Source organism: Talpa europaea (assembly GCF_964194135.1).
Source record: "Talpa europaea genome assembly, chromosome: 14".
In the NCBI taxonomy this organism is placed as follows: domain Eukaryota; kingdom Metazoa; phylum Chordata; class Mammalia; order Eulipotyphla; family Talpidae; genus Talpa; species Talpa europaea.
Genome location: NC_140082.1, coordinates 65,800,865 through 65,827,241, shown reverse-complemented (window position 1 = coordinate 65,827,241; position 26,377 = coordinate 65,800,865). Strand labels below are relative to the sequence as shown.

General features: G+C 34.1%; 1 protein-coding gene across 1 annotated transcript in view; it reads right to left on the bottom strand.

Annotated features, from left to right (window-relative positions):
- AKT3 (AKT serine/threonine kinase 3) overlaps positions 1-26,377 on the bottom strand; it is a gene marked incomplete at both ends in the record, with an annotated part of 318,070 nt that overhangs the window by 186,714 nt on the left and 104,979 nt on the right. The window contains one exon of the mRNA XM_084254496.1: positions 13,253-13,378. Coding sequence (XP_084110622.1) covers positions 13,253-13,378 — 126 coding nt within the window. The remainder of the gene's footprint in view (positions 1-13,252; positions 13,379-26,377) is intronic.

Here is a 26,377-nt window from a genome sequence, read left to right as displayed (position 1 = left end):
TCCCCGGCATCCAGGCGAGGGTCCCACATGGTGCGCAGATCTCTCCTGCCTCCCTTTGCTCCCCTCAGCAGTATACTTTGTTAGTCTGCCTGTTCTGCTCCCCGCTCTGGTTCTGGTGAATTCTCTTACCCTCCCGCACTTCTGACTATACCCAGTATTTGTATAAATAAACAAATCTTAAAAAAAAAAAAGTCATGGGCTTATTTTCACAGTTGTGATAATGAAAAAAAAAATTCCACATAAGATAGACTTTACCATTTTTAATTGTGCAGTTCTATGGCAATTTATTTTCATTGTACAAATTATCCATGCTTACTGCAAAAAACTTCACATATTGGTACAAGCAAATGAAAGAAAAACTACCCACAACATGGGTATACACATTACGTATTAATGTATACTCTTTCATATCTATTTTATGCATTTTTCAAAATAAAAATGAGGCCAAAATATATGGGACATATTGCATAATTGCTTTGCTCTTTTAATGTGTTATGAGTATTTTCCACTTTAATAAAGATCTACATCACATTTAATAGTGACATAGAATTCCATTTTACCTGTAAACTAGAGTAAGTAGTTTATTTATGATCATAATCCATGAAACAAATACAAGTAAATTATCTGGATGTAAATAGCATGCTATCTAACCATTTCACCATAGCATAATATTGAGTGCTGTGTTAAAATCTGAAAATCAATTGTGTGCACTACTTTTGTTTTAATTAAACAAGAATTTTTTTTTATTTTAAATATGATGAAACCATGATTGGATAACAAAGTTTTCAAAAATCCAATAAGCACATACATTAGAGATTGCAATTTCCCTGAAGGCAAGGTCCAATCTATTTCATGACCTAGTACTGTGACTATATAGAGATCTCAAATACAGAAATAAACATAATAAACATATTTGAACAAATCAAACTGAACAAAAACAAATTCTTCAATTATGACAACAAACTGGTAGTTACAAGGAAGGGAATGGAGTTAGGAGACAGGTAAAACAGGTTAAGGGGGTGGGCATTCCTGGTCACACAAGGGGTTAAGATGCAACCTAGGAGGCTATCAGCAGCCACTGCAGCACAAGTTCAATGCCCAACCAGGGAGCAACCCACATGGTGCAGCAGACTTCTCCTGACTCACCCGCTGCTCCCCTCAGCAGTGTATTTCAGTCAATCTGCCTGTTGTGTTCCCCACTGTCTCTGGTGGATCCTTTCACCCCCTGCACCTCTGGCCTGTAACCCAGTTCTTGTATGCATGAATGGATGAATCTTTAAAAAAAAAAAAAACAACACAGGTTAAGGGGGTTAGGTGTTTGGTGGATGGAAATAAAATATTCTGCGTTAAACATAAGAAAAGGTGGATGGGGGAGTGGGCAAATTGGTCAATTGTATGGTGGTGAATCAAAACCAGACTTTAGATGGAGATAATATAGCATACAAAGATGTTGAACTATATAATCTACACACCTGAAACATATTAAAAGCTGTAAACTAATGATAATTCAAAAAAAATTTTAAAAAATGTGTAAATAACACTAGCCATTTTAGTTTAAAAAACTATGTCCTGGTTAACACTACATAGAAGATAACCCATACCTAAAAAAAAAAAATTGACTTAGACAAGAATCATCAATGGATACTAAAATATTAGGTAAGTAACTGATGAAGAACTGAATATTAAATGATGCCAAGAACTGAATTAAAGGTGTCAAGTCAGATTATCCTCCAGTTACAAGGGAGAAAACTTAACTTTATAATGAAGAGATCAAGCTGTCACGCCCTAAACCAGCGAACAATGATACAATCACTAATAGTTGGTCAACCAACTATTAACTTCTTTAACATATTGATAAAATACATAATAAGGAAAAACAGAATATAAATCTAATAGAAACTGTAGATCTATTTCATTGTACAGGAAGCACAGAGGTAGAGGAAAAAGTTAAATGATGCTCATAGAAACAATTATCAGAGAACTTTCTACAGAATTCTGGTCTCTTTAATAAGTGAAAGTAACGAGAGTGGTATTGGACATAGAATTCTTCTAAACTAGGAAAGACTTAAGAGACATACTCATCCAATGCAACATGTAGTCCTCAATGTATTCTCTTTTAAATAAGTCATTTTGTGAAAGATATTTTAGGTGACAACTGAGGAATTATGAATATGCATTTCTATTAAATCACATTAAAGATTTCTAATTTTTAAAAATATGACAGTGGTACTATGATTATGTAAGAAAGTATCCTTATATTTTAGAGATTCATACTCAAGAATTTAGGGATAAAAATATATAATTTGCTTGAAATATTTTAACAAAATGATATAAATTAGCAAATCTAGGTAATGGATAAATGAAAATTTAATAAGCTATTTTTCCATCCGTATATCCAAAAATTTTGATAATAAAAAGTCAAAAACAGAAAATCTCTCAAAATAGTAATAGATTCTTCCCTCAAAGTATGTAGCAAGATAAATTAAAGAAGAAAAACAACTGAATGTGGAATAGGATATTATTCTTTTAAATGATAGATACAAAATATCTAAAATAGACACTTCTATTAAAACTCATGTAATGCAAATTAAATTTCAGAATCTTTCACTAGGATGCTATTTAAAGGTATCTGCTGGAAAAATCCGTTTATTTTGTGTCAACTTTAAATTACAGCTTAAATGCCTCAAGCTTCCATTCATATAATTGGGACAATTTTTAATCCTTTAGCTTTATAGACAGATCAATACACACCAGAGTGAATAAATAATATACACACAAACCAAGATGCACTTGACCACAAGCTGCTTTCCCTTCCCTTAATTACTGGGTTACCTAAAACCATTATATGCAAGAGTAATCTTTGTTACCTATTTCTTAACCAACTAGTTAAGTTGTGGTTTCTAGTACTCTCCTGAAATTTCCCTTTCATCAGAATTTTTTTCCTAGTTCTCACTTCATTTTTTTGCTGCATCTGATGTTCTAAGCTCTTAGTCACTCCTCCTTAGCCTCCATGAAATAAACTTATCTGATTTTACTTTCAAATCCCCAACCTTTTTACATAGGGCCTTTCATGTTAAAATGAGTTACTCCCTTGAGTTCAGATCTTTCTGCTATGCTTTCATTTGATGGAAAATTTTGTGCTTAGTAAATTTAGACATTCATTAACAAATATTCATTGTGTGCCTATAGTATGCCAAGTAACAACCAAGGCATGGGGGTGGGGAGTAGTAGTAAACAAAACAAAATTCATCTTACTGTGTTTTACTGAAGGGGGTGACTGATCAAGCAATAACAAATAAAGTAACTAATTTATAACATCATAGATGCTTATAAATACTATGAAGAAAATTATATGTGGCAACAAGTTAGAAAGATAGGGAACTGATACTAATTTAGAAAGAATATAGTGTTTTTTAATGAAATGAAATTATAGAATTCTGTGGGAAGAGTGATTTTGGTAGAAGGAACTGAAAGTGTATAAAGACCAACAGCTAAAAAAATGTGTTTGAGATTTCCACATATGTGTTTGAGAAATAGCAGAGAGTCCAATATAACTAAAGTAAGTAAGGGGAATGGTAGAAAAGGAGATCAGAAAAAAGACTTGATAAAGATTCTGGATATAATTTGGGAGTGGCTCTCCCATGGCTTTGCCTCAATGATCACCTGATGTTTGTTAAGTCTCAAACCTACACTTCCAATGTCAGACCCTCCATCTGCTCCATTTCTGTATAGCAAACTGGCATCTCACTTTCAAGGCCCTATAATTGCTCCAGTCTCACTTTATCTAAAAAGGCTTTTTCCTGTTGATCTTCCACACTGACAACCTTCACATCAACAAAGTTTCTATTAATTTTATATCTGAGTCATTTTCTTAATTACCTAAGAAATACATCTTTGACTCTGAAGATGTATTTGACATTTTTGAGATCCTCAAGACATCTTTGACTCGCTAGCAACATTCACCCTAACAATTCTGTCATAACAGCTCTTGCAACCATCCTCCTTTTTCACGATACCCAATCAGAAAACTTACTGCCAAAACATGGAGCCCTAAAATCACTTCTCAAATGGGCTCCCCTTCTCAGACCTCCTTCTTATACAGTCCTAACTTGATTAGTTTTACTCAAACTTATTCTACAGGTCATTCTCCTTGAAAATATACGCTCAACAAGACAAAGTTCAATTTCTGTAGCTTGACTGTCAAAGCTATCGAGAAACAAGTCCCAATCTTTGTCTAACTTTATTCCTTGCCACAGAAACAATGGGTATTTCTTGTTGATGTATGTATCTATTCATTTTCCCTAAATATTCCCTATCTTTAACTTCAGTATTTAATCACGTTTCCCTCACCAGAAACACTGTCCCCTTCCCTCCCACAGAGATTCTAGTCATTCAAAATCTTCTGTAATCCTTAACTCTTGACTCCTGAACATCTACTGCACTTAGTATTTATATCTCACATATTGGTACTTGAACATATACTGCTATTTGACTTTTATGAGCATCTCCTTTATTATGCTGCAAGTTTCAGAGAATTTGGAATACTTCTTATCTTTTTTTTTTAAACATCACAATTTTAAGTACAGACAACCTGAATAAAAAAAAAAAAAAAAAAACAGAAAATGCTTCAGGAAACATTTCTATAGAAACAGAGCTTATCACAACTAAGTTTTGTTTTTTTTTTTTTTCTTGTAAAATGATCTCAACATAAATTTCTCACTCCTTAAAGAAAAAAAAAAATTAGGGCCTCCCCTGGTGGCACAGTGGTTGAGCACCGGGCTGCAAAGCTGCCCGCAGCCTCTGTAGTGCCAGTTAAATACCCTGCCGCCGGTGAGGGTCCCACATGGAGAGACAGACCTCTCTTGCGGCACCCGCTGCTCCCCTCAGCAGTGAATTTCGTCAGTCTGCCTGTTCTGTTCCACGCTCTGGCTCTGGTAAATTCTCTCACCCTCCCGCACTTCTGACTGTACCCAGGTTCTTGTATAAATAAATAAATAAATCTTTTTAAAAAAGAAACAAAATTTACTTTATGATTTCTTTCTTTGTAAAACCCACAATATTTATTTCTTCAAAAACCTAAATGTCCAATTGAGATCATCTCTGATAACATTAGTAATAAATATTATTAAAAAGTGATACATGATTTAAGCCTAGACACACATACATCAGCAAATGTTAATATCATTTTGAAAAAAATATTTAAAGCCTAATCAAACTCGTCACTACACAGCTACAGCTCTAACACTTAAGAATTTCCTTCCTGGGGCCTCCCCTGGTGGCACAGTGGTTGAGCGCTGGGCTGTGAAGCTACCTGCAGCCTCTGCACCACCAGTTCGATCCCCGGCCACCTATGAGAGTCCCACATGGCACGCAGGCCTCTCCTGCCACGCCTACTGCTCCCCTCAGCAGTGTACTTCGTCAGTCTGCCTGCTCTGCTCTCCACTCTGACTCTGGTGAATTCTGTCACCCTCCCGCGTATAAATAAATAAATAAATAAATCTTGTATAAATAAATAAATAAATAAATCTTTAAAAAAAAATTTCCTTCCTTCCTTCCTTCCTTCCTTCCTTCCTTCCTTCCTTCCTTCCTTCCTTCCTCCCTCCCTCCCTCCCTTCTTTCTTCCTTTCCTTAAGAAAAGTGGTAGAAAGGATTGGATTTATAGAATAAAGAATTTATTTCCTTTGAGAAAAACAAAAAGATATGTTTACCCATTCAGAGTACAGCACAAAATGTACAAAAGAACAATGAATTTTGGAATATTATAAACAAATTATCCTAAACATTTTTATTAAAAACAAATACAGAGATAACCAAAGAGTCCTTATTAGAATCTGATCTATCTGGAAAACACTCTCTAACTTAAAGCTTCAAAGAGAAGAAATTGATGTCTCTCTTCTTATTTAGAAACCATGACTCCTAATAATATCCTGACTTTAAAGGCATTTAGACATAGCCAAAGTCATGTCATTTACTATTTATGTACTGAAAATAATACAGATCTTTTCTATACTACAAAACAGTTCACTTTAAAATCTGGTTTAACTGATGGATTGCAAACAAGTTGAAGAGCATATTCTGGAATAATCAGCTCATTCATCTCCAGAAGAACAAAAAATAATCTCATCTTAAATATTTTGCCAATTTAAGTCAGTTGGGAACAATGCTTTCCATTATATTTTTCTCCAAAATCTGTTTTAGATAGTCATTGCTAAGTATATTCCAGTTATTTCACAACAGTAGGAGATTTATATGCATTACTTCTTTAATTGTCCCAATAAAGCTCTGAAGCATTTTCCTTTCCATTTCACAAAAAAATAGAAGTTATATGATTTTAAGTCACTTATTAAAAATCATTTTGTTATTAAGCTTTTAAAACTGTGTCTCTAATCAAGGTTTTTTAATTCTTGGGTCTTCTTAGTATGTCTCATACTGTTTCAGGAATGTGAGCTGCTTATGAGAAAGGAAGTTTTATTTTTTATAATGAGTTTTACATACTTCATCATTTTCAGCAAGTTGATAGAAACATGTGACATATAGAGTACTGAAATAGCTCCCCCCAAAGAAAACTGACAAATTTGGTCTTTTGGTATTCATACACAAAGAGTAATTATTATCATCTGTGGTAAGAATATTGCATACAAAAGCACCAATGAATTTTGATCAGATCAATACAAGGCATGGGAAGTTCTAGATGACAAGATAACAAGAAATATTACTGTTTCAGGATTTCTTATAGAAATTACATTTAAAAAATGTCTTTCTGTCAATATTAGATCATTAGTACAAAGATGAGAAAACATTTGAAATATTTATTGGCCAAAATGTTAAAAAAAAAACTAATGTGAATTAACATGTAATTACAGTTGCTTGGAATCTGATATCAGGAGTTATACAGACATACCAATCTAAGCCAACCTTATTGATTCCTTAAGTCATAATAAAATAATCTATCTGTAAGAATAAAGAGCCAACAGGGTAGGAAAGCAATAGAAACAGAATTTCTTAAAGTCAAAAAAATTCCAAAAACTTCATGAAGTGAACAGAAATTTCTAAATAACACAGTTAAACAGTATTTTAACAAAATGTCCTATTTCTACAGGATAAGGTGAAATTCAAAGGAAAAAAATGTACATGAAAAAACACTATAAACAGTATATGTTTATTTTTAATTACTTTTTCAAAATTTCCTACAGAAACAGAAAGTTTATCAGTGTGCTTTTGGAAGCAATAGTCATTGCGAGTTGGATGATTCAATTATCAAGAACTATTCTGGCATGTTTCAAAAGCACTGCCATTTTTAAACATAAAAAAAGTATCTAAAAATGCAACCGTAGTAATAGATTCTGAGTGCATGGATTGGGGGTGAGGGAGAAAAACAATGACAAATTGGTCCAAAAGGACACTGAGACTTCAATAGTTGGAAAACTATTGTGCTGACAATTAGTGACAGGAAGCAGAGCACAAAACAAATGAATGACAAAAGCTGGATGAAAGACCTTATTATAGTGCAGAAACATGATTATAATAAAGGAGCAATGTACTCTCCTCTATAAAACTTTCAAACAGGCACCCTACTCTCCTTTCTCTTTCCCTGAATTTCATCTTTTCATTAACATCTGCTTGATTATGTATTATTTCCAACCAAAAAGAATGCCTTTATATCATTCCTGAATTCCAAGGCTTAAAAGGTTCTTCTCTCCACTGTGGCCTTGGGCCCTCATTTAACTTTACTCAAATATAATAAATGCTTTTAAATTTAACATAAATATATAGAGGGAGGAACAGAAACAGTGATTTAGCATACAAATGCAGAATGCAGAGAGAAAACAAAGTACGCATCCCTCAAGTTCAATTTGTCAAACATGTAATGATCATATAATTCATAGTAAATATCCAGATGATTCTGGCTCTAAAAATTAGCATTTCTCCTATGATTTCTGTTATAATTAGAAAAAGACTAAAATCTTCACATACTAGTTAATCCTCTGCATTAAGGTTTAGTTTACTTAAATGGAAGTATCCAAAGATCTGATATCACATATTAGTTGATGATTTGATTCATGACACATATAAAACTAGTCTAGAGGCATGAAAAGCTGATCCCTTTTGAACTGCCTATGCTAGGAAACCTCTTACCTCAAGACCCTGAGGTAGTCAGACATGATTTAGTTAAGCAGTGGTCTGGAAAAGCACTAGCCTTGAAAGTTGAAAGCTGGTTGATTTAAATTCTAGCTTTAAATTTGGTTTAATTTCTAGCTTTTAATTTAATTTAAAGTTGGTTTAAATTCTAGCTCCATTACTTAATAGATGCATGACCACTGACGAAATCCGTAGTCTAGTTTTCCAGCTGTAGATATAATATGCATCCTGCAAAAATGTTAGCGGGAATAACAATATGTATGTAAAGGACAGAGGTGCTTAACAAGTAGTAATTATTATTATGACTATTAATTCTCAATGGACTGTTTCAAGAAATTATTACAAGCAAATCATTTAATTTTAGATGGAAAGTCCTTTCCATCTTTTCAGATCTTTTATTATAACTCCCTATTGCTACAGATGGTAAAATTCTGAGTTCTAGTGTGGTAAAATAACCAGTCCAATATTACATAATAATCTATGTAAATTTCTATCAAATAATCAGTCACTTGGCTACCATCTCCATACTTTACATATAGCACAAATGAGTACCACTGCACATAAAGTACACCTCTTGGAAATAATAGGTCTGCTATTAAGCTACTGTGTATAATACTTGGCATACCACTAAGTTTTGTGGGTACAGATAAATACTGCCTAAAGACAGCTGTCACTTGTAAATCTCATATATAATTAAATGCATTTGAATCAGGTGTTAGACCAAAGTATAAACCACAGTTCTACCATATATATGCTTTGAGACCCTGGGAAAGTTTCTTAATCTCTCTAGGACTTAAGTTTCATTTTCTACTTCTTTTAGCAATTCAATAGTTTATTTTTAACTGAAGTCATATGGGGTACCCCCATTAGGTATTACCGCCATAGCACACCTACCACCAACTCACATTCTACCCCAGAAGACCGCTGTGCCTCCTTCCCTCTTCGTTCCTTCTCCTTCCAAGCCCCTTCCCACTGGTGTCTCAGGTCTGCAGGCAGCAATCAGGGTTAGTTTTTTAGTTCGTCTTTCTCTGACTGTTAATTTAGTTACTTTATCCACATTTAGTGACACCATCTGGTATTTATCTTTCTGATTCTGACTTATTTCACTTAACTTTATCCTTTTAAGCACCATCCATGTTGCTGCAAAAGGCAAGATTTTATCTTTTTGGATCACTAATATTCTATTGTGTATATATACCACATTTTCTTAATCCACTTATTTGTTCTGGGGCCCTTAGGTTGTTTCCATAGTTTAGCTATAGTAAATAGTGCTGCAATAAACATGGGAGTGCAAGTATCCTTTTAAATTGGTGTTTTTAAAATTCTGGGGTAGATGCCTAGAAGTGGAATTATTCGGTCGAATGGCAGATCCATGTTTAATGTATTGAGAGACCTCCATACTGCTTTCCATAAGGGCCTGACCAGTTTGCATTCCCACCAACAGTGTAGAAAGTTTCCCTTTTCTCCACATCTTCACCAGCTCTTGTTTCCGGTCTTTTTGATATGTTTCATTGTCACAGATGTGAGAGGATATCTCACTGAGGTCTTGACTTGCATTTCTCTAATAGTAACATTTTTTAATGCACCAGCTGGCATTTTTAAGGGATTATTTACTGTATGTTATTCTCATTATGACAAAATGTGATCAAATAAATAAAATATCTCATACACAGTAGGCTCTTAAAAACTATCAATTCTTTTTCCTCACTTCCTTAAAGCCCTCTCAATTTCCTGTGTGAATTATAAGTGTGATGAAGTAAAGCAACAAATACAATTCACTTTTTTATATTACAATCTAAGAACTAATTACACTGAAATATCTACTATCTCTACTATCTGGAAACTAAAAGTTTAACTTAAAAAAATAAAGATATCCTAAAAGTAAATATGAAGCAACTCTATCAATTAAATATCTACATTTAACTTAACCAAAAAGAATCTATAAGTTTAAATAGGCCATAAATGAGTATAGTCAGAGAGGTGTGAAAAAAAAATTACTTTTACCCTTCAGATATGGTACAGTGTCATGGAAGAAAATGATAGGGTCAGTAAAAAGCTAAAACAACAATACAATAACTCTTGGCATCAAAAGCTGGTTGGTGTTGGGGAGGCTGGTTTTTACCTGAGATGAATATTATACAGAGATGAATATTAACATGTTAATAATTAACATTATGTACAAAAAACACAGAATAACCCAACAAGGCTGCTTATCTCACACAGGCTGCAGGTGTCTGTCCTCTACCCCTCCCCCACACACACAAACACATACAATCTATTTCCCATCCACACCACCATCTCTCCCCTACAAAAGAAAAGTTGAGTTTAAAAAAAGAGATTACCCTAATCCCTCCTCCTCCCCCCAAACCCCACAGTGTGTCTCTGGTTTATAGTTGCTTGTTTATTGTGATTTACTTTATTATAATTAGTTTTTTTCCTTGTCCCTTATTTAGGTTTTCTAAATTCCTGCATACATTGTGCAAAAATGAAAAATGACGTAAAAATATATAAAATAAAACTTTAAAAAATATATGCTTAGGGGATACTGGAAACCAAACTATCAAGTAGAACACCAATAAAGAATCTCCACCCAAGGGAAAAAAAAACACACACACACACAAAAAGAGAGATACTGAACATAACCACTTCCAAGCTAAGAGCTAAAATTCAAAACTTTCAGGTAAGAAAACAATTACCTTTAAAGTAGGATTTGAAAATGGAATATTTACTTACATTAGTAAAATCATTTTACATTCTGTTAGAAGATGAACAGCAGTATTCCTACAGAAACTACACCACCAGGTAAGCTAACGGGACTAGTGTCTAACTCTGATGCTGAGAAAACAAAGTATCTCGTATGATTACAGCAGTCTCCCAAATATTTCAAATACCATATTTATGCCTATGATTTTTCCTCTTTTCTTCTCAGACATTTTTCAGTCATTTAGTGAAGAGGGCTAGGGCAAAAGGGAAACTAGTGAAGAAACCATTCCTTGTTCCAACTGTTCCCTCTCTTAATGTCTCATTAAAACATTTTTTTCACCTTATTCCTGAAATATTCTTCTCCTCTATTTTAATTTTTTTAACATCTATTCACTATTCCAGGGCCTCCTCAAACCCCCACGCAGAGAATGACAAGGTCTTACAAATTCATTGCATCCAAGTGTTTCCACTATGCTGTCTAAATACCAGACAGTTCAAAGGTCAGATTTATGGACTGTGCCGGGGCCCATTTCACTGGACTCATTATTTCCTCAGGCAATTATTATAAAATTTAGCTTGCAATAAGTCAAACTAATAATAATCCATTTAATATATAAGATCCATGTTATTTAATATACTTCTGCAAAATAACGATCTATAACAACTTGAATATACAAGTGAAGATTACAGATGTCAACTAATATTGATTTCATGGATAAGTTGACTGTCAGTCACGAAAGAGAATATCTCCCCAAGAGTGCAGCATTTATTTCAGCCTCTGCCAGTGGAAGTGTTGGAGCAGATGTTGGCAGACTGTGACATACAGTATGTCTTTAAAACTTGTTGGGGTGTGAAATTTCATAAGGTCAAAAAATGCTGCATTTTGATCAGGAGATACAGGAGTTTTGAATTTTATAAATTATTTCAGACAAACCAATAACATTTGCTAGTAAAAGAGTGTGTGTGTGTGTGTGTGTGTGTGTGTGTGTGTGTGTGTATATATATACTCTTTTATATATAATATATATACTTATATATATACTTATACACATATATATACTTATATATACTCATATATATATATATATATATATATATATATATATGGCTTTAGGTAGGATATAATAATACATCCTGCTAATGTTTGAAAAGCCAATTTCTATCATTTTCTAAAGCAATACTACCCCAAAAGATCTTTAGGATAAAATGAGTTCTTAAGTCAATACAAAATACAAGACATATTTCAATTAAAAACAGGATCTTAAAAACAGGTTTCTACTGAAAGTGATAAATAGCATTTCATGGAGGGGGATAATTTCCTTAACTTTATACATTTCCTTAACTATATACATTTATATATGTATATAAATGTTCTCACTTTTAAAGAAATGAAATCTCTACTAAAGCATTTAGTCATATCAGTGAGGGTTTTTTAAAGTTAGCAACCTTATCATGGAAATGATTTCACAAACCCTTTGGTTTATTGTTTTATTCTTTAAAAATATTAACAGATGCTATCCATAAAATAGACTTGGTCTCTAAACAATAGTAAAATGACTTTCATAACATTTAAGGACCTACCTTTGTTATCTTGTATATGCAATACTTTATCATATTTTATTGTATATTTTTGCTTCAGTTTTTCCTATCTTCTCAAAATGTGGCTAAACATACAATCATAATTTAACTCAAGATTTTATTTCAATGGTTTAACTTTTTATGAAAGACTTTAACTTTCACGGTAGTTCATTTTAACTTCCTGTAACTTTTAGAATGCTTTACTTATGAACAATCACAGAAAAAGTTTTGCACTGATTAACCAGTAGTTTGAACAGTGTGAAAAGTCTGTATAGACTATAACAATAATTTTCATCGTTATCATGTTTTGTGCTATGTTCAAGCAAGTACATAATTTCTAGATGAGTTTAAATCACAGATTTGTTAGCTAGTCATAAAGAAGAAAAATTTACCTGCAAACATTAAATCTCCCAATAATGAAAGTCACTTATTCTCATCATACAATTAAACCAAAGAGCTAAGATTATGATAGGAACATTTATTACAAACGCACTAAGTACTGCAACATCTTACAATCAAGTTTAACCTAGCAACCAAGTTCAAAGGTCTTTGTTTCACATTTTATAAAGAAAAACTTGATATACATATCTGGGAAATTATATTCATTACATTCAAGTTCTAACTAAAAAGAAATTCAACATTATATAAGACTATATATTATCAATAATACCTATGCTAAGGAATTGAAATTGTCTTAAGTTAAAAATTTATCTCCTATTTTAGAAAAACTGAAACTTTTTCATTTGCCTTCTTATATACCCTAAGATATATGACACAAAAGGTCATAGAAATAAATAAATTCAAGGTGAATCGGCAATTATATTTAACTTACTTGCCACTGAAAAGTTGTTGAGGGGATAAGGTAAATCCACATCTTGAGGTTTCTCTTTATATCCTATGAATGAGCCATCTGTCTTCAAAAGGAAATATCTTGGCCTCCAGTTTTTTATATATTCTCCTACATGAGGAAAGCATGCATGTTAATGCTGAACATAAAGGAAGAGCAGTTTTTATGTGAAAACTAAATTACTGTACAATACAAGTCCTACAACACTGTCCTCCAAAAATTTAGGCATATTTTCATAACTTACATAATAAAATACGTAAGCCTGCAATTAAGATTCAATAAAAACCCAAACATGTTTTGTTTTTAATGATTTTACACTTTGATAATTCATTTGCACCATTACTTCTTCAGAGAATCATTCATCTGAGTACACATTTTGTTCAGTTTTTCATATCATCAGATGCTTGTTACAGCTTATTTTCAGCAGTTTTGAAAGACTTAGTATATCATCCACAGAGTGTCAAGGAATTTCAGTGAAAAATACACCCTAAGAGGGATATGAAATAAATGTTTCTTTTCCATGTCCTACTAGTAGTATCAGTTCTTTAAAATGGGGAGGAATCTATTTTTATTGATAAATCTTGATAACTTATTAAAAAACATTTTATTTTTCTACATAGTAAAACAACCTGTACAAAGCTGTAAATAAGTCAAGGAAATGAAAGAAATGTGCTTGTAGAGTTGAAAGACATACACACACTCACACAAACATGGTAACTGTGAGAACTTGGTACAGTGTCATAAACATAATAGTAAGTGTGCATTTTATCAGATTTTGATATGTTATCACCTAAGCTATCAAAATATAAAATTATGACAACACAGATCACCATCTGCTGACCTCATACAGGACTCATTTTAAGTAACAGAAGCATTCCATGATACCAAAAAAAGCTAAAAGACCACCTCATCTCAGTTTTCAGTTCTCTACTAAATATTTCTGCCTATCATTAAATTTCAAATGCTTTATAGTACTACCAAATATTACTACAAAAATGTGAACACAGTTCAACATTCCCTATAATTCAGTTTGTTCTCTTGACCCCAGTTATCCAACTTCAAATATAGCATTTGCCGATTCCTCTCCTTATCCTATCAGAATCAAGGTCAATGACTCCACAAGGATTTCTCATTTAGTTCATGCTAAAGCATACCCTAACTTCTCACACCTACCCTTCTGCTAACGTGCTGTGTCCATTCTGCCATTCTATGCATCCCCTACTAACCTAATGCCTCTACCATTTCCAGTTTAATCATCCAGTTGGGAGTCCGCCACTTTGATTACCACACAAATTCTGTATCTGCTTGCCTAAATAAATTATAATAAAGTTAAAAACATTTGTGTGATCTATAGCAAGATTTATGGTTGTCAAAATGTTACCAGAACCCAGCGGCCTCAGCGGTGGGAGCCGGCAGGAGCAGCGGTGCCCCACCACAAGTCGGTTGTGGCAGTTGCTCCTCAGAGACCTTTTATGTAACAGTGTACTTCCTGGATTGTGGAATGGACCGATCAGGTGCTAGCTATGAGTTGATTGGTGCTAAATGGTCTGATCAGACTTTTGTTACCAGGACCCAGCCTCTCTCTACAAGGCAGTTGTGGCAGTTTCTCCTCAGAACTGTTTGATGTAAAGCATATATTCCTAGGTTGAGGAATGGACAAATCAGGTGCGATTGGCTGATTGGTAAATGGTCCAATCAATCACAGGATTGAAAAATGGTCCAATCAGACTTGTGGGTGGGGCACCCTGAGAGTGAATATAAGCCAGGGTTGGAGGGCGCTGAGGAGAAACGACGCCAGCCCAGAGATGAGGACCCCAGCTCCTGAAGAAAAAAAGACGGTTCCAGGCTCCAAAAAAGAAGAAAAGAAGCATCCAGCAGCAGCCCTCCAAGGAGGGAAGAGAAGCCGAAGGACTGTCACAGACTGGGCCTCCATTCTATCTCTGACATTACCTGAAAGGAGCACCAAAGGCCCTAAGCCTGGTGTCTCAGAGAGCTGTTTGTTGGTGGCATATATCTACATGTTTGAGGACACATTAATATAAATGTGTGTGTGTTTGTGCGCGCGCGCGAGAGAGAGACTTTCAGGCTAAAGTTTAAAAAAAAAAGAGAGGGGAGATGGTATGAATTTAAATTTATACTTCCCATCTAAAATTCATACTTTTGACAGAATATTGAAATGGATCATCTTCATTGGGGATAATGTGTGTGCAACTCAGGGTTACTAAACAAGGGAAACACCTCAGTTCCAATTACATTTTTATCTATAATCTTCAACCTAAATTGATCCTCACATACTTTTTAATGTATTTCACTAACACTACTGAGAATTATACTTAGAGTTAGTACGTCAAAGAACTAAAAATGGATTGATTAAAATGTTAAAATTTTCTTACATCTAGAATAACTTAGGGAATTCTAGATATGTCCAGACATACAAATAGCATTACAAATAATTCAGCTTGTGTCCTCACAAATGAATTATACTGATGAATTCTAAATTCCATTTTAAGGCTAACTTTATATCTGCTCCTAACTGTAATCTCATGAGAAACAGAAACACTGACGTGCAGTTAAGTATGCAGTGGCTGAGAACACAGCAGAAATACTGATTAGTTTCCTAAATGTCTAGCCTCATTTTTTTGATTGGGTTGCTTGTTTTTTTGTGGCTGAATTGTCTAAGTTCTTCATAGATTTTGAAAATTAACCCCTTGTTAGATGTGAGGTATGCAAATGTCTTCTCCCAGTTCATAGGTTGTTTTGTTGCTGGGATGGTTACTTTTGTGGTACACAAATTTTTTAGCTTGATGTAACCACATTTGTTCAATGTTGTGTTTTTTGTACTTGCCATTGCAGTTGTATACCCTACATACATTTCTGGTTGCTGTCCAGAAATCACCTATGTCTTTTTTAAAGTTTTTCATGATTTCACATCTTATTCACAATGGATGAAAACTGCATATTTTTTTTGTGTGTGAAAGCATAATGCACTTTATTATTATTTTCTTTTTTTTTTTTTTTACAAATGGCTGTTTCCAAACAGCATTTATTGTAGAGGCACTCCTTTCTCCATTTTATGGTCATGGCTCTTTTATCAAAGATTAATTGTCCATATTTGTTTGAGTTTATTTTTGGACTATTCTATCCCATCAGCCTTGGTTCTGCTTATTTCAATACAATTTTTATCTCTACTGCTGTATAGTACAGTTTGTAGTCAGAGTTTTCTCCATTTTTCTTTTCTTTTGGGGTTATTTTTTCTAATTTTGTCTTTCTGGTTAAATACAAATTTTAGTCTTTGTTCCATTTCCTTGAAAAACATCAGAGTTTTGAGAAGTACTACACTGAAACTAAACTTGTTTCAGGTAATGTGGCCATTGTTACATTTATTCTCCTAGTCCTTGCCTTTCCATTTTGTTCTGTCTTATTATTTCCTTTCACAGTGTCTGACGATTTTCAGTGTTTCAGTCCTTCACCTCCTTTATAAAGTTTATTCCCAGGTATTTCATCCTTTTACGTGTAAATTTAAATGTGACTGATATCTAAACTTCACTTTCTTCTGATACATTGTTTGCATATAGAAATGTAACAGATACATACATGTTGATTTGGTATCCTGCAACTTCACTGTATTCATTTATAATTTCTAGTATTTTGGGGGAGCCTTTTGGCCCTTCTATGTGTATTTAGCATTTTACCTGTGAATAATGATAGTTCCACTTTTTTCTTGATTAGGACTTCTTTTGTATCTTTTCTTGCCTAACTGCTCTGACATGGACTTTCTACACTATGTCCAATAGCAGTGGTGAAAGACATCCTTGTTTCTGATCTCAGGGGACAGGAGTTCAGTTTTTCACCAATGACTATGATATTGGCTGTGGGTTTGCCATATATAGACTTTATTATGTTGAGATAAGTTCCCTGCATCCCCATTTATTGGGGATGTTGAAACTCATTTTATCTTAAATGGATGTTGAAACTCATTTAATGCTTTTCTGCATCTACTACAATTACCATGTAATTTTATCCTTCTTTGTTAGGTGTGGTGAATTACATTGATGTATATATGTTGTACAAAATCTGCACGCTGGGAAAAACCCCCCTTAGTCATGATGGATGAGTCTCTCAATATTTTGGATTCAATTTGCCAAGATTGTGCTCAGGATTTTTTATCTATGTTTGCCAGAGATACTGACCTGTAGTTTTCCTTTGTTGGTTGTTCTTATTTGGTTTCAGAATCAAAGTAATGTTGGCATTCTAAAATGAGTTTGGAAGTGTACCTCAACATAAAATTTTTTTAAGAGTTGGGGAAAAATGGTATTAAATCTTCTTTGAAGGTTTGGTATAATTCACCAGTGAAGTCATCTGGTCCTGGGCTTTAGTTCTTAGGGATACTGATGGTCACCCATTCCATTCCAGTATTTGTGACTGGTCTGTGATCTATTTCATCTGGTTCAAGCCTATATGTTGTAAGGTTCTAAGAATATGTCCATATCTTCTAGGCTATAAAATCTGCTTGCATGTATATGTCCATAGTAGTCCCTTATGATCCATTATATTTCTGCAGCATCTTTTGTAATTCCATCTCTTTCATTTTATTTTATTTAGGTCTTCTATTTTCTTAGAGAGCTAATGGTATGTCAATTTTGTTCATTCTTTCAAAGAACCATCTGATCATTTTATCATCTCTTTGGTTTCTGTTCATTTCTGCTCTAATATTATTTCATTCCTCTTACTGATTTTGCTTTTGACTATTCTTTCCCTAATTCCTTCAGATATAAATTTAGTTTATTTGAAATTTCTGTTGCTCATAGATGTTGGCCTGTACTGTTATGTATTTCCCTCTTAATACTGCTTTTAATGCATCACACAGGATCTGGCAGCTTGTCTCATAAATCTTCAGGAAATATTTTATTTCACCTTTTATTTCTTCATCTACCTAGGAGTTATCAAAATATTGTTTAGTTTCCAAGTTTGTTTTTCTCTGTGTTTGTGTTTTATTTAAAACTTTATACCACTGTGATACAAAGAAAACAACTTAATGTATTTTCTATATTCATGCATCTTTGAAGACATATTTTGTGTCCCAGCATATGACCTATCCTTGAGAATGGTCCATGTGCACCTAAGAATGTGTATTCATTTTTTGTTATAGGAGGCGCTGTAAATTTCTTTTAAATTCATCTGATCCATTATTACTTTATAAGGTAATTATGTCCTTGTTTACTTTGTCTAGATGGTCTAGCTGATGATTAAGTAGTGTGTTTATATCTCCTATTATAACTGTGTTGCTTTAGGTCTGCAAATAGTTGGTTTATATATGGCAGTCCTCTTCTACTGGGTTCACTTTTTTCCAACTGAATAATCTTTTTCTTCTTTAGGTAATCTCTGACTCGTCTAGATAATGAAATGTATAAGGGATCCACTTACTATAAGGCACCATTATAAGCAAGCTCTTTCACTTTACTTAAACTCAGAATTGACTTAATTATGTTTTATATTCCAGCCCCAGAAGTAGTCTGTGGAAGTTATCCAAAAATAGTCTTACACTATCCAGGAGTGGGCTACACCCAGGCTGCAGCTTCTCCAGGGATACTATACAGAATTTAAATGCTATAAAAATTAAGAAAGCTTATCTCAAATGAGCTTAAAAGTATTCTTTTTTTTTTAATTTATCCATTTATTTATACAAGCACTGGGTACATTTAGAAGCACGGGAGGTTGAAAGAATCCACCAGAGCCAGAGCGGGGAACAGAACAGGCAAACTGACGAAATACACTGCTGAGGGGAGCAGTGGGTGTGGCAGGAGAGGTCTGTGCGCCATATGGGACCCTCGCTGGTGGCTGGGGATTGAACCGGCACTGCAGAGGCTGCGGGCAGCTTTGCAGCCCAGTGCTCAACCGCTGCGCCAGCAGGGGAGGCCCATTAAAAGCATTCATTTTTAAACAATCTACAAATACGTCTTTTAGGGTTCAGAAACATTAATGATATATATTTTTTCACACTCAGATTTATTTTATTAGTTTTGGATAGGTGTGCTCACTACACAGTTCTCCCAACACCAAAACACCAACAGTCATTCATCATATTCCGTTGCATTCTTCTCTCCACCCATTCACTCATGGATGCCTTACATCTATGGCCAGCTTTCAAGGTTTGTCTGTCTGACCCTTTATACGTTTTTCCTTTATTCCATGTATAAGTAAAACCATCCAATATTCATCATTTTTTTCCTGACTTGTTTCACCTAGCATAATCCATTCTCATCCATTTTGCCACAAATGGCATGAGCTATTTTTTTTTTTATCACAGAACAGTATTCCATTGCATATACATACCACATCTTCATGATATATTCATCTGTTTTGGGGTGTTAGGTTGTTTCCATTTTGGTTATTGTAGGACTGCTATAAACACAGGAATGAAGGTTTCCTTTTGAATTAATATTGTGGTGTTCTTTGGGTTGATTACTAGGATCAGAATAGCTGGGTTGTATGGAGGAACCATTTCTAGTGTTTTGAGAATCCTCCATACAGCTTTCATAATGGCTGGACCAGTTTCATTTTCCATCAGCAGTTTAAGAGGGTTCCTCCTTTTTCTCCACATCGTCACCAGCACTTGTTCTTTTTTTTCCCTAATTTCTTTATATATATATATATATATATATATATATATATATATATATATATATATATATATAAATCACTGTCCATTTTTAAACAATGTTTTCTTCTCCACCCCCCTCAGGTGTAGTCCCCATAGAATTTCCTTCACCAATTCACCCATGCACCATCACCACAGTCCCCTGTGCTCCTTCCTCCCTCCTTCTCCTTCCTCATCCCATTCTTTGTTTTTGTGTTGTTGTTGTTGTTGTTTTAATATGGGCCATCCTCACTGATGTGAGGTGGTCTCTAATTGTGGTTTTGATTCACATTTCCCTGATAAGAAGTGATGATAAATATTTTTCATATGCCTGTTGACCATTTATTTGCCTTTCTTCTTTGAAGAAGTGCCTACTTAGTTCTTTGCCCACTTTTTGATAAGGTTGTTTAATGTTTTTGTTGAGTTCTTTGTAGAGCTTTGACATCATCCCCTTATGAAATAATTAGTGTGCAAATATATTCTACTATTCAGTAGGATGTCTCTTCATTTTGATTACTGTCTCCTCCTTTGTACAGATTTTTTTTTTTTAATTTGGTAGAGTCCCAGCTGTTTATATCCTCTTTTGTTTTCCTTTCTTCTGGTGATGAGTTCTGGAGATATTTCTGAGTTTATGTCATGGAGTGTTTCATGGTTTCAGGCCTTACATTCAAGTCTTTTCTCCATTTTGAGTTGATTTTTGTGCATGATATGAGATAGCAATCTAGCTTCATCCATTTACATATGCCAGTCCAATTTTCCCAACATTTGTTGAAGACACTTTCCTTGTTCCAGTGTATATTCTTTGTCCCTTTGTCTTAAATTAGTTGACCATATAAGTGTGGTTTATTTCTGGAGTTTCAATACAATTTTATTGGTGCTGTTTTTACTATTATAGCTTTATTGTATAGTCTGAACCCTGCAAGTGTAATCCCCCATTCTTCCCATTTTTAGTCAGGAAAGCTTTGGCTATTTGGAGTCTTTTGTGAGTCCATATAAATTTCAGCACTGTTTGCTTCATTTCTTTGAAGAATGTCATTGAGATTTTTCTTGGCATTGTATTGATGTAAATTGCTTTGGTTAGGATGATCATTTTGGTAATGCTGATTGTTCCAATTCACAAGCAGGGGATATATTTCCATTTTTTTGTGTCTTCTTCTATTGTAACAGTGTTTTATAATTTTCCTTGCACAGATCCTCCACCCTTTGGTAGGTCCCTTTGTTAGGTTTATTCCCAAGTATTTAATTTTGAGGGGTATATTTATAAATGGGATAGTTTACTTAATTTCTTCCTTTTCAGGATGATTGTCTGCATATAGGAGGGCAACTGACCTTTGTGTATTGATTTTGTAACTTGCTACTTTACTGAACTTGTTTATTGGTTTTTCTTTCACGAATTTTTTTTAGGGTTCTCTTTATATTATCACCCGCCAATAGTGATAGATTTACTACTTTTTTCCCATTTTATTTTTTCATCATTTTTCATTTTTGTACAATGTATGCATTTTCATCTTGGTTATAGTCCCCATAAATTTCCCACCACCCTTGTTTTGATCCTACTCCCTTCTCTCCCCCTGTAGTGTGTCTCTGGTTTATAGTTGCCTGTTGATTTTGATTTTCACTTTGGTATAGTCTTTTTCCTTTTATATCTTTTACCTCACTATTAGCTAGGACTTCCAGTATTATGTTTAATAGCAGTAGTTAGAATGGACATCCTTGTCTTGTACCGGAACTTAGTGGAAGACTTTCAGTTTTCTCCACTTAGAATGACACTAGCTGTAAGTGCATCGTATGACTTTTATTCTGTTGAGATATACTCTTTTCCCCAAGATTTTTCAATGACCTTCATAATAAATGGATGTTTAATTTTATCCAAAGATATGGCATTTATCTTTCTGTTGATGTGTTGAATTACATTGAATTTCAGATGTTGAACCATCCATGTGTCCCTGGAATAAATCCCACATGGTCATGATGTATAATCCTTTGGATGCAATGTTGGACTGGGGTTGCTAATATTTTACTGAGGAATGTGGTGCTCTTGTTCATTAGGGAGACTGGCCTGTAGGTTTTTGTATTAGTGTAATGTTGACTCATAAAAGGTATTGGGAAGTATTCCTTCTATCTCAAACTTTTGAATGAATGTGGACAAAATGGTAGAACTCACTAAAAAACCATTTCATACTGGGCTTTTGATTTTTGGGAAAGTTTTGATTTGTTTCAATTTCCTTGCTTGTTAATTGATCTGTTCAAGTTTTCTACTTGTAATTCAGTATTGAGTGATTGAATAATCTAGGAATGTGTCCATTTAATCTAGATTGTTGAACTGGTTTACCTAAATAGTCAAAGTAATCTCTTACTATTCTCTGAACTTCTGCTGTGTCTGTTGTAATTTCTTCACTTTCTATGATTCTATTTATTTGCGTTTTCTCCCTCTTCTTTTTAAGCCTGGTAAGTGCTGGTCTATATTGCTTCCTTTTTTAAGAATCACCCTTTCATTTCATTGATGATTTGACTTCTATTTCATTTTTTTCTGCTTTAAACTAAATGATTTCCTTCCTCCTTCTTTTGGATTTTTTGTTATTTTTCTAGTCCCTAGATAAAAAAATAGGTTGTATTTTTTTTTTTTGGTTCTTTTTCTTGATGCAGACCTGTATTGCTCTATACTCCCTTCTTAGTACTGCTTTTACTGTGTCCTATACAATCTGAAAGGTTGTGTCCTTATTACCATTTGCCTCAAGATGTTTATTTCCTCTTTGATTTCCTCCTTAATCCATTATCTTTCAGTAGTGTGTTGTTCAGTCTTCAAATATTGGAGGATGTCCTTACCTTCTTTTTGTAATCTTCTAGTTTGATACATTTATTTGATACATTTATTATGGTCAGAGAAGACAGTTGGTATTATTTCTATATTCCTGTACTTGTTAATATTTGTCTTGTGACAGGGTATATGGTTCATCCTGGAGAACAATCCATGTTTAACTGATAACAATATGTATTCAGTTTCTTTGGTGTGCAATGTCCTATAAATGTTTGTTAAGCCCATGTAGCCAAGATCTCTATTTAGGGCTATTGTACCCTTGTGTATTTTTTGTCATGTTGATCTGTCCATTGCTGGGAGTTTGTTGTTTAATTGTCAACCACATATTTAGTACTCCAGTGTCTGATTCTAGATACAAAAGTAATTGTCTAATGTATTTTGATGCTCCTTCATTTGGTGAGTATATATTGATGAGCACTATATCCCCTTGCTAATTATATAGACTCTATCCCTGTCTTGTCATTGTTTTTGGTGGAAGTCTTTTTTACCTGATGTTAATGTCAGTTTCTGTCTTCATTTGGATGCTATTTGCCTATAGAACTGTTTTCCAACCTTTTGCTTTCAGTTTATGTTTGTCTTTGGAACTTAGGTGCATTTCCTGGATGCAGCAGCAGACTGAATTCTCTTTCCTAATCCTACGTGATACTGTGTCTTTTTATTGTGGTGTTCAGCTTAGGTTGATTACTGATATTTGGAAATGCTCTGCTGCCATTTTGTTCACATGTTGTGGTTCTGTTCAATTCCTTGTTCAATTTTTCATATTCACCCCTCTTTGTTTAAATCTTGAAGTTCCTTTTAATATTTCTTGGAGGGGGTTTGCTATTGGTTGCAAATCCCTTGAAGATTTTGTTTGTATGAAAAGGTTCTTATTTTTCCCTCATATAGGAAGGAGAACTCTCCAGAATAAAGTATTCTTGGTTGGCATTTCTTTTTCTAGAAGTAGTTTGAATACGCCACTCCATTGTGTTCTTGCTTATAACGTTTTACAGAGAAGCCTGATATTAGCCTAAAAAGTGTTCCTTTATAATTTGCTTCATCCCCCTTGTTAGCTTCATTATTTTTAATTTGTCTTGGACTTTTAAGAGTTACTACTATGTGTCTTGCTGTAGATTATTTATGTAGTTTGGTGTCCTGTTAGCTTCATGTATTTCTATGTTCCTTTCCTTCTTCAAGTTTGGGATGTTTTCTTCAATTATTTTCTTAAATGGGTTTTTAGCTCCTTTCTCTCTTTCTTCTCCTTCTGGGATTCCCATGACTCATATTTGCTTTCCTTATGGAGTCAGAAAATGGTCGAAGTGATTCTTCAATTATTTTTGTCTCTGTATCTCTCCTTTTCTAGCTCTTCATCTTTTCATGTTTGCATCTTTGAGATTACTGGTTTATTATTCTATTTGGCCTATTCTATTTTCATAACTTTTTCCACAATTTTTTACCTCCTCCATTGATCTTTCTATATCCTGCAGTTCCATTATTTTTTTCTTTTCCATTTTTTTTTAATTTTAACAATCATCTTTTTTTTACATTTTTAGACCATATTTCTATTATTTTCTAATTTAGAGATTCAATCTCAATCTTCTATTCTTTGTGTTTTTCATTGTTTCATTTTCCTTTTCTAAGTTTTCTCATATCTCTGATCTATTTTTCTGAGGTTTCATTGTATTGTTATAATTTTTGTGGTAATTCTTCAATTTTCTTGAAAATGGTTTTTTTGAATTATTTATCTGATAAAAGAAAAGCTCTTCCATATTTATGTTACTGGCCCCGGAGACTGTTTTTCTTCCTGTAGTGTATTATTCCTGAGGACATGCTTGGTTATTTATATTTTAGTTCTTCCCATTGTTTGCTTTTGGGTTTACTCTGTTGTAGATAGGGTTTCTAATGGGCATGGGTCTTCCTTTACTACTGTTCTGGGTATTTACCAAGTGGTGAGTAAGTAGGTGCAACCTTCTTCCAAGCAGATCTGGGCGTGTACATGCAGTGCAGTGCGGTCCTGGTTAGGGAGGTAGGGGCCAGTGGATGGAATCTCCAGTGTGGCTCTTCCCCACTCCTTATGCAGATCTAGGTGTGCAGTATGATGGCAGTCCTGGCCATCTGGGTGAGAAGCTAACAATTTCTTATGGGAAGTTGTGAGGTCACTAACCACTTGGGCTTACTCCCTGATATGGATCCAGGGTCTCACCAGTCAGTGTGGGTGCTAAAGCATATTTTGTGGAAGATCTTAAGGCCTCTGTGCATCTGGGAGACCTCTGACAACCTAGGCAGCCACTGGTGGGGTCTTATAGAAAGTCAAGAGGCCTCTACAGGTTCAGGGAGGTGCTGGCAAGGTCTTTTGGGTGTATGCAAAGACTCTGCTGGTCTGGGTGGGGACTGCCCTGCTCTCCAAGAGCTGTATCTTTTGATGAATTGTTCCTATGAATATTATTGATATACAGTAACTGTCTTTGTCACAGGTAACCTTTTTTGACTGAAAGTCTTATTTATCATATATAAGAATACTAGTTTCTGCCTTTTTCTCTATGTTACTGAGTTAACATTGTTCTAATCTTTCACTGAAGTGAGATTCTTGTATGCATAATACAGATCAGCCATGCTTTTTATTTATCTAATCTGTCATTTGTTGTCTTTTAATTGCTGTCTTTTAAAACTCGCTAATTAAAGTTTTGGGACAATTATTGATATTTGGGAGTTACTACCAGTCTATCTTTTGGAGATTTTTTTGGGGGGGTTGTTTCATAGTTCTGTTTATTTTTGTTTCTAAATGTCTCTATTTTAGATGTTTGGTGGTTACCATGAGGGTTGTATTAAACTTTATCAAAATTGTTGCTTGTATTTCTGATTTTGTGATACTACTTATCACCATGCTTAATGTTAATTGTTTTTGTGTTTATTTCTTTTCATGTAAATAACTGCTTTCAATGTTTCTGTTAAGGCATGCTAGTAATGGTAAACTCCACTAGTTTTTGTTTGTCTGGGGAAGTGTTTTTCCATCATTTTTGAATAATAATTTTGCAACAGTGTTCTTGGCTGGCAGGTTTTTTTTTTTCTTTCCCAGAATTCTAAATATATCACTGCACTAGCTCTAGCCCTTTGTGTTTCTGCTGCGAAGTTTGATAGAAGTGTAATTGAGATGCCTTAGAATGTTACATACTATTTCCCTTAACTTTATTAATTTTTAATAATTATCTTTCATTATTGCTTTTTTTTTAAAGAAAGGTCATTTTGCATTTAAAGGTTCACCTGATCTTTCAGCTTCTAGGACATCTATGTTCAATTCTTTACTTAAGTTTGGGAAGTTCTATTACTTATTAGGTTTGGGAAGAGCTATTATTTCTCTATTCACTTCTCTCTCTTCTCACCTTATGGAATACCAATTGTCTTCATGTTTCCTCTTCTAGTGGAGTCTAAATATCTGTCATAAACTTCCTTAATTTTCTTGTATCTTACTTCTCTCTCACCTCCCACTGGGTAATTTGTACTTTCATACCTTCAATATCCAAAGTTTTCTCTTCTGCCAGCTTAATTCTTCTTAAGATGCTTTCTACTTTCTCATGTTATTCACCATCTTTTTTTTTTTTTAATATCTTCAATCTGTGGTGAAGAACTCTTCTTGTTTATGGATCTCTTTCCTAAGAACCAGAACCTACCTTTCTATGTT